Source organism: Abrus precatorius, unplaced genomic scaffold (assembly GCF_003935025.1).
Source record: "Abrus precatorius isolate BTA unplaced genomic scaffold, Abrus_2018 Scaffold7, whole genome shotgun sequence".
NCBI classification, from domain to species: domain Eukaryota; kingdom Viridiplantae; phylum Streptophyta; class Magnoliopsida; order Fabales; family Fabaceae; genus Abrus; species Abrus precatorius.
The window spans coordinates 28,537,110-28,546,728 of NW_020874417.1; the positions used below are offsets into that span (position 1 = coordinate 28,537,110).

Sequence of the window (9,619 nt, forward strand, 5' to 3'; positions counted from 1 at the left end):
AAGTAAGGAAATTATAAAAGGAAAAAAAATAAAATATGGCAGCTTATGATTTTTTAGAAACAGTTGGGACAATGATTACATCTGAAATTTGCAAAACACATGAAATCAAGAAATACGGCAAGTGGGATAAGGCAGTGGGTAAAAGATGAAATCTTAGTCCATGTTAAGTTTAGGTTAATAAAGAAGTCACCAAAATGTGAGACAGGGGAGTTATTGGTTAAATTCACTTTCGCAATGTGATACTTGGCATAAATCTATTGAAGTTTTACTTCAAATTTGTCTTAATTTTGAATTCATAGCTGGATTCTACGAGATGCTCATGTAAGTTGATGCTTGACTTACTATAATCCAAGTTGCACATGCTCCATAGACCTTCGATATAGAATTTATTATTTTGATTATATAATATAATAAACAATAATAGTCTTTAACTAATGAACCTATAGAATCTGTAAGGATCCCAAACAAGAAAAACTCATCAGCAATTCATTTACATGTGGAAAAAGGGATATTACACTTGTTCATATTCTATGCTTAATCCAAAGCCCAAACCTGTAGCAAGAATCCAGAGAGGAAATGGGTTAGTGGAAAGAAGCAACTTAGTTTTATGAAATCATGACTGCATCATAATGATTAGGTCAAGGCCTAACCTGGATCTTGCCATCAGAGGAACCAACAAAAAGCATCATACCATCTGCATCTGACACTAGTGATGTGATTTTTGTATGACCACCTGCCATTTTGATGGAAGCAACCCGGGTGAACTTATCTTTTAGCCAAACCTCAATTGTGCCAAATTTCGTACCGGCAAATATGAAGTCACTATTGATGACTATGCGATGGATGTCAAGTCCAGTTGAGAGTGATCCCACCATCATTTTGGAGGAAAGTGAAAATATCTTACATCAATTGAAGGAAAAGTCAGTTTAGCAAGAAAGGATGCATATCTGTAATGAATGACAATGACTTTGATATAGAAGTTTAGAGCTAGAATTTGCATTTACCTTTCCTGCAGTTGCATCAACAGAAGAACCACTAGCAAATAGGTAACCATCATGAATTTGAATGGAGTGTATGGTTTGTTTTCCCAACAATTTTCTTGTGCCTGAGAAGAATGAATTTGATGTATGTTTGGACAAGTCGACCTCCTGCCATTATTCATAACCATATAGTTTTTAAGGAAGAATTACCAGAGAAGCTTTTGCATGTGATGCCAGAGTGGCATGTTTTGTAGATGGAAATAACATTATGGATCTTAACTTCGAAGCAACCTCTGTTGGTTGGTTTACTCGGCTAAACACTACAAGAATTTGAAGCAATGTAGAAAGATGTTTACCTGAATGCTGTAACCAGAGCAGCCGCAATACAGTTTGTCCCCAGCAACAGCTAGACATTTCACATATTTGTTGAAATTGATGAGCTTTGGAGCCTCGGACCAATTAAAAACCTGTCACATCTCAAATCTTATTAATTTTATCTTACGATGGAACTACATTTCTATTTGTCTTGTTCAAGTAATTTGGCTTGCCTTAACTCCTGTTCCTTGAGTTACATAGCATGCCAATTTAGCATTTGCTGTCAGCTCATACACTGCTTCCTTAACATCATAAACATCTATGCATTTAATCTCATCAGGTTTAATTGTCCAAACCTGTATATAAGTAGTATTATTCAGTGGGGCATATTCAATATTATATTTAAGCTAGAGGATCAACAAAAGGATGCAATAGGTAATTTGGTAAGTTAACATGAAGGTAAGTGACTAAGCATTTATAAGATGTTAATAGCATTACTCTTCTACTGTAAAGAGCATGACAAACTATTGAATCACAATTTTTTCCATGTTGAGCATACTCATTTCTGTTTGTTCATTTCAATAAACATTAACACTTATTATGGGAAACTATTCTTTATTCCATTCCAGGAAAAATAATTTTTTTAAATATTCTCAAAGGATAGTGCAGGCTGCAGGTACACAGTAACTTAACGTTAGCTGTTATCAAAAGGTCTCAAGTCAACTAATGAACGATGTAAACATGCCAAAGAGCTAATCATCACCACAAATCTTCGCAACATTAATTAGTATGCCCAATAAAATATAGACCAACAAAGATCAGACAATTTTTTCTTGCGACATAGCAAGAGAAGTTACCCGAATGGTTTTGTCTAAGGAACCACTGTATAGTCTATCAACTGAAGAACAGAGAGAAGTTACAGCTTTTGTGTGCTCATGAGTTTCTTGAATCACTCTTGGAATTCTCTTTTTTGCATCCCACACCTAATAGGAGGTATGAAGTGGAACTGTTAAGACAAACAACCAAATACATGCACAAAAACACTTTGTTTCTAATTCTTAGGACACTCTACCTTTATAGTTCCATCAGAGTGTCCACTCAAGACTTGACCATTCATATATAGCAAGGAAAGCACCTCCCCATTGGAGCTCAAATCTAACTCAACAACTTCTTTACAACTCCATAATTCTGTCTATAAAATAGAGAATTTAAATAGTTACTTTTCTAAAACAAATATATTACATGAAATGAACCATATCCCAAATCACTATTCCACTCACCACATCAACAGATTCTAAATTTAGTAAGGCTTTCATAATATCAATTGCCACCACCGAATATTTCTTCAGCTTCCTCATGATTCTATACATGCTTTTAGCATAAACTCTAAGTGATTCATGGGCAACTGAAACATTGACAGTTTTCTATTTAGTAATAGTAGAATATACATAATGTCTATAACTATTATAAACAAACCTACTTGGGTCACCAATGAAAGTCTTCAAAGCTAGGGTAGCCAGGATCTTTTCCTCCAAGTTCTTAGATGACTGGATGACATTTATAAGTTTGTCAAGCAAGGATTTGCGAGCAACATCCTTTATGCCAGTATCAGGAAGAGTTGAGAGCATGTGTGTGAGCCATGTGGCAAGAACAAGGCAAGATTTTGCCATCTTTAAGGAATTACTCCTTAGACATTCTTCTAAAGCTTGAAATATTGAACCATTTTCATGGTTGCAAAGTACAAAAGCTACCCTTTTCTGCCAAGAGTTCATAGCATTTTTTTCATCCTCCTGTGTAAGAGAAATTTGTGTTAGTATGGAGAGAAATCAATAATCAACCAAGCCCAAAATCATAATCAAAATGTCGTAGTCCCAAACCATGGTTTCCATCAAATCAGAGTCATACTGTCCCAACTGCTCGGCCTTCATTAAAGCATTGTAAGGTTGATCAAATCCTGCAACCTTGAGTAACCAAGCTTCGGTATATGACTTTCCTGAGTAAGTTACATGTCCAATAAGGAATAATAAAGAATCTAAAGCTTTCAACTGGGTATTTGAGAAGTCCTTTTGCCAAAGTGCTTCTATCAGTGTCTCCACAGCTTCTTCCCTGTAAATGCTCATCTTTCGTGGTTCAACCTGAAAATTTGGACAAGAACAAAAATATATTGAAGTAGCAGGAGAACATAAATTATATTTTAGTGACAAGAAATTGATCTAAAAAAGCTAACCAGAAGATCAAGCTGAAGAAGAAGGCTGGCAACAGCAAGTTGATGCTCCATTGGAGCCATCTGAAGATATACCAGAAACGTATGCATTGTACTAAATGCTCCTTCATCCTTGATTGTCTGTAATATCTGGTTGCAAAATGTCCTTCTGTAACACCATATAAGGAATAAGAAATACAACTAGTGATGGAAGAGGAATAACACAACAACACATTTTGTCACCAAGTATGCCTTCACAGTTTAATATAACAAAAGCAAACTGCTGTAAATTAAAATGTGGGGAGTGTTTAATTGGAAATAGTTAGGTATACCTTTTCTGATTGGTATGAAAAATATGAGCCTTTCCTACCTAATTTTAGTTATTATTGGTTAAAAAAATATGATATTATTTTTGTTTTAGTTTCTCCACTTTAGTGTAACCATAGATGTGATGCTTCTCTAATGCATAAGAATGTGGTTTCTACCATTTTCTAACACAAATCATGACTCTAGTTAAGCATATCCAAAATACTGAACAAGATGAATACGAGATGAATTTTGCTTGTGGTAAGCAAGCCGGCAGATTACCTATTCAGTTGCACTAGTTCTGAGAGAAACTCCACACAGATGCCTCTCACACTATCATTTCCAGCGTGAAATAATTCAAGAACAGGAGACAATTCAATTCTGTTTGCTATCAAGCTCTTGCAACCTTTTTCAGCCTGCATACAACACAAAAGTATGGAAACAACAGACTTCCTTCCTTCCATCTTCTCCAAATACTTTGCTAAGGCTGGAATTCCATTTGCTGAAATGACACTCAAAGCATTAAAGGACCTGCTATGTTCATCCCCTCCCATTAAAATTTGCTCAATAACTGCTATTGCAGCATCTTTGGGGTCTATAACTAATTGAAAATTATCTAACTCCTCATTTTTGTTCTGGATCACTTGGACAAGAGAGGGTATAAGTTCATGTTCTGAAAGCTGGGCAAAAATTGGCTTTAGTTGGTAAATAAGAAGAGCAGCCTCAGCCAAACCATTCTTAAGTAGAGTAGCCAAGCAATCAAAATCAGAATCAACACTATTTAGTGTTTCTCCAACACTTTCATCTAAAAATATTAGCTCGGAAAGAATATAAATTGATGTTTTCAAAACTTCTCTATTCAGAGAAGCAGAAAGTATTTCCACCAAACCACTTATGATAGTTGGCTTTGATAAATAAGCATGAATCTGAGGATCAGTCTTTGAATCCTTCCATAATCTTGCTATTTCCAATACAGCTTTTTCACATTCTTGCAAGTTTTCTGATGTACAAAGACTTGAAATGTAAGGTTTCAAGGAATTTATTATTGTTTCTACTGCAGCTTGAGATAACACACTAGTTGGAGATGTTGCAACAGCAACACGCATAAATCTGTTACTCCTTTGTCTAATATAATTATCTTTGTGTTTGTGACCTGGTGAATCATTTGTTCTTTGTATAATGGAGAGCATTGGGATGTCTTTTGTAGAGGGAGAACAATCCCTTGGTGTGTTAGAATTAGAGAATTCTTGAGCTAGTTCAGGATTTTGTTCTTTCCATGATGTTATCAATCTCTTCAAAACATAGTTTGTTTTTGGTAATGTGTTTGCAGATAGAGGCTGTCGCGTGATCGGGCAGGTTGTGTTTCCTGTTCTGAGCCATTCTTGAATTGCTTTTCTTTCATAGGTCTGGCCTGTCTCAAGGGTGACAGGATCACAAAATATCTGCCCAGTGATTGGGCAAACAAAATCTTTGGGTGGTTTTGTCCCTATAGTTAACTTCTCCAATTTTGGCAATGAAATGCAGCTTTGATATCCCTCATCACTTTCACAAAGGGAGCTGAAAACCCAAAGATAGTTGAACATTAAGAGGAAAATGATATTTTTCATATTTTTCACTTGTCACTAACCTAAAGATTAGCACAAGAACTACAAGAGAACCCTATATATCATAAATAAAAGAAAATGGTGACTACCTGTCATTTAGTACCAGGCTATTCTCGTTGTCATGATTCATACTTAACGTTTGGTTATGGTTATTTCTCTGAATATTCTTCAAGACCTATATTCCAAAGGGTCGTTAAATAGTTGAACTTGAAAAATAGTCATAACACTTGGTAACAAAAAAATAGTTACATAGCAATAAATAACAAATGGGATTATATAATCTTATCTGACATACCATTACTTCATTATCAGAGTAGAAAATATGATCTGTGCTCATGTCCATAGATAATGATAAAGATTCAGCAATAGTTGAGTCCCTAAAACGACTAGATAGTAAGCGCAAACACTTGGGTTCTCTTTTACTATGCGTATCAGGTTTTGAAGATGAAATATTTGGAGCATTTCTTGGAGAATCCAAGGGAGAGAAGATATAAGGAGAATTAATTTGGCTTTTCTGGTTTGATAGATTCACTTTTTGTTCAATATCCTCCTCATCCTTAACCATCTTCATCTCTGGTGAAAAAATATTGCTTTTGTTATCAGAATCCTCAGATGCATCATCAAGCTCAGAATCTGAATCATCTTCATTCTCTTCAATGATGATCTCCTGCATATGATAGTTTATCATGAGGCCAATACCAAAATGCTATTCTAAATCCATGTATCTCAAAATATATATTATTAGCAATAATATACACACAACTTTATATCACCTTTGTACCCCATATGGACGATTTCTCTGCCTTTGAATGGCTGGAAGTTGAATTCTCTCTGTTGAAAGTAACCATCCAACAAGTACAAGGTATTATGAGGTTAAAAGGAAATATAATTGTATGTTGAATTTTCTTGTGCTAAAAGGATGATCAACAACTTTTTGGTACTGAATCATAACACGCATGCAAAACACAAATAGGCACATGAACACAGATTCAAAGAATTCAAAATTTGTATATGAACTCTAACCTGATTGTTTCATTTCCGCCATCTTTAGATCGTGATGTCAAAGAAAACCCAGCACTCTTGGGCAAAATAGGACCAAATTTTACAAAATCAGGAACAGACCGGCTCAACTCATGTAAAGGAGTCATTGGTGGCTCAGCAATTGGCAACATAGGAGCCACTTTCTTGCTGGAGGTGCCATCGGAGTTCATGCAATCTTTATAATATTTTGCATATAGCTTTGTGTTCTCATCCAACGATTCTCCATAAAGCTTCTCCAACTTTTGTAATTTGTCTAATTGATGAGGCCTCATAGAAAATACCAAAGACTCATTGAAAAATTGATCAAAATCAGCTGTAAAGGACATATCAGAAGCGTCAGGTATCACTTCCATCATAAGCTTATGCCTTTCTTCAGAATACCACCCCACAATTGAGCTCATGTGTGGAAGAAACAGGTCTTTCCAGAGTTCAGGAGCAAAATCAATCCGAGAGAAAAAAGGGTCAACAATGAACATCTCAAGGACATGAAAAACACAATTTTGAATATTGTTCCTCAACTTCCATAAGTAGGATAGATTTAGGTTTGCCCAAGCTGAGAGATAGAAGTTTGGCACTCCAGCAGTCTTTTGCTTAGGATTCAACATTGCACACACTTGCAACATCTTTTCGGCATAATCAAGTCTAGCAAGCTTAGTTTCCATGTTATAGGTGTTGATAGCTTCTTCAAGAGCTTCAATACCCCAATCCAGATTTGCTAATACTGCCTGATCAGAGTATTCCACCTCAGTGTCTTTGTCATAACTTCCATCTTCTGCTGCTAACCTCTCTGCACACTGTTCTTTGTGTTGGATTCTTTGTTCTTTGTTGATTAACCGATCTTGAATGAAACTATCAACAGTTGTAGTCAAAAACCTAACAATATCCTTCTGGTCCATTGTGAATCTGAAGTTCCCTGCCATCTGCCAGTTGCAATCACAATAAAGAAAGATTAATGGCAATTTAAAGCAAAAAATTAACACAAAGAACCAAATCCACAATACGTAGACACTTGAAAAGTACAAGGTCGGTAGTAAAACAAGATTTCATTTTTAAACCAAACAATTAAAAAAAGAAAGAAGAGAAGAGAATGTGCATTTAGGGTTTGAGTACCCCTTGTGCTCATTCATAGTAATGAAGTTTCTTTTGCCTATTAAAAAAGAAAGAAAGAAAAGAATGTAAACATAATCTAAAGCAAAGAACCTGTTTGTCTAATACGCCAAGATTTTAATCATCATTTCCATACAGAATTTTTAATCTCAACCAGCATTTCCAAGTCAAAGGTTGTATAAGTTTTTGCAGAACCGGAACTTAAGAATGGTTAAGAAAATGCAGTTTAACATTTCTATCATTAAAACTGTGAACAGATACCACATTTGAATCAAGTACTTTTGTCATACAACACTGAATAATCTTTCCCTCTAAAGAAAACTATATATCTGTTCATGTAAGTTGACCAACTAAGCAAACAGGGAAAAAAAAAAATACCCAACAAAATATATATCAAGCAAGAATCTGAAAGTGAACAAGAATGAAAGCATAACCCTGATCATGATCACCCCAGATCAGGATTTTCCAAAAAGAATATATCTTTGACCTTATTTCCTTGTCCCTTCTTTTTTTCAACCACTACAACTTTCTCCTTTGATCATTCAAAAGATGCCAATAGCATCCCATATTCAAATTTCCCAGCTTTGCATAAGACGATGAGAGTGCTATCTCTTGCTGCTAGCATGCGATGGCGATGCACAAAGAGAAACTAAACGCGTGGTTGCCCTGTTGAAAAGCTCAAACACTCATTGTTGAATAACAATTTGACAATATTAGGCTTTGACTATAGTTTTGATCAAAGCAGAAGAAACGTTTGTATGAGATGGACATGATGAATGAGCCAACATGTTGAAGCCATGTAAGAGAGAAAAATTCCACCAAGAACAAGAAGAAAAATCAGAGAAGGGAAGAGAAGACTATATGTGTCTGTATATGAAACAAGGTTGGAAGTAGCTGTGCCGGCATTAGATGTAATGACAAAAGCAAAGCTTGGACCAAGAAACATGTTATTATATTTTGCAAAGGTTAAGTTATGTGTATATTTTATATGCTTAAATTATTTGGAATATGATTGGTCACCGATTGCCTTGACACACCTTGGCCTTTCGGTTTTATCTTGACATGTTTGAAAGAGTGAAACAAACAATCTTATTAATTTAGAACAGTTCAAATCACCACCCCAAAAAATGTCCAAAATACTCTCCTCTTGATTTCTTCTTTTGGCGGGATCCATTTACGTAACTCTTGCATGAAAAGTTATTTTAACATGTTGAGATTGTAATAAAATTATTTTTGTAATTTATTATCTTCTTAATTGACATTATTTTTTAAAAATTGAGATATCATTAAAATTATTTGAGTGTTTTATTTTTTAACTGTGAACTATAATACATATTGAGGTTTTGTTGGCTGTGCTGGTTAATGGAAACTGTGTTAAATATAATAGAACTTCTGCGAGAAAATTCGTAAACCATGGAAGAGAGACTCGCTGTGCTTTGACTGTGTTCACCTTTTCCTTTGTGAAAAGCAGTTTTATATGTTTTCCTTTTAAATTATCTTCATACATAAAAAACATTTTAATACATTCTTAAATATAATTTAATATTTACAATTAATAAATATTAAACTCATTTTATCTCTTAAGTAGTATTAAGTTCATTTTTTTGTTTTCATTCTTCATTCAAGTTGTATGTATCATTCGTTTCTTTATCAAACTTAACCATTCTCTAAATCATTAAAAATTAAAATAAACAGTTATTTGGTAATTTTTTTTATCAGTTTGTCCAAAATAAATATTAACCAAAGGATTAATTAAAAGATTAAAAACATTAACTATTAAATCAAATTTTTTTAAAAAAAATTTATACTCTATTAAACATTATATCATTATCAAATATTTTTATTTCTTAATACTTAACGAGTTGCTTTGGGACACAAGAAATTTTATCCAAAAGTGCAATCCATGACAGAATCTCTTATAATATATATCGTGTATCATTTAGAATTTGTTGGTAATTTAGATACTAATGGCTAATCATTATCCACAAGGAAAAAAGTATGATTACGGTGTATTATTATTGAAAAGTGTTATATTCTTTTCCTAATGTAGTCTACAATTTTTT

The 9,619-nt window shown here is 34.2% G+C and overlaps 1 protein-coding gene across 1 annotated transcript; it reads right to left on the reverse strand.

Moving 5' to 3' along the window:
- Positions 1-534: 534 nt before the first annotated feature.
- LOC113873067 (putative E3 ubiquitin-protein ligase LIN-1) lies at positions 535-7,369 on the reverse strand. Its single transcript, XM_027511037.1, has 16 exons — positions 6,432-7,369; positions 6,182-6,239; positions 5,704-6,075; positions 5,498-5,583; positions 4,087-5,361; positions 3,523-3,667; positions 3,173-3,430; positions 2,776-3,085; positions 2,576-2,700; positions 2,368-2,487; positions 2,153-2,278; positions 1,529-1,651; positions 1,337-1,447; positions 1,005-1,148; positions 651-899; positions 535-552 (listed from the first exon to the last, which is right to left on the reverse strand). The coding sequence occupies exons 1-16, from the start codon at positions 7,367-7,369 to the stop codon at positions 535-537; spliced, it is 4,458 nt and encodes a 1,485-aa protein (XP_027366838.1).
- Positions 7,370-9,619: the final 2,250 nt, after the last annotated feature.

Bases quoted from the DNA above. Each gene is read 5' to 3' on its own strand.
- LOC113873067 (XM_027511037.1), bottom strand. From the start codon at position 7,369: ATGGCAGGGAACTTCAGATTCACAATGGACCAGAAGGATATTGTTAGG. The intron at 3,431-3,522 runs GTTAGCTTTTTT...CCAAATTTTCAG, and splicing joins TTCTTCAGCTTGATCTTCTG to GTTGAACCACGAAAGATGAG. The intron at 1,652-2,152 runs GTAACTTCTCTT...ACTTATATACAG, and splicing joins CCTTAGACAAAACCATTCGG to GTTTGGACAATTAAACCTGA.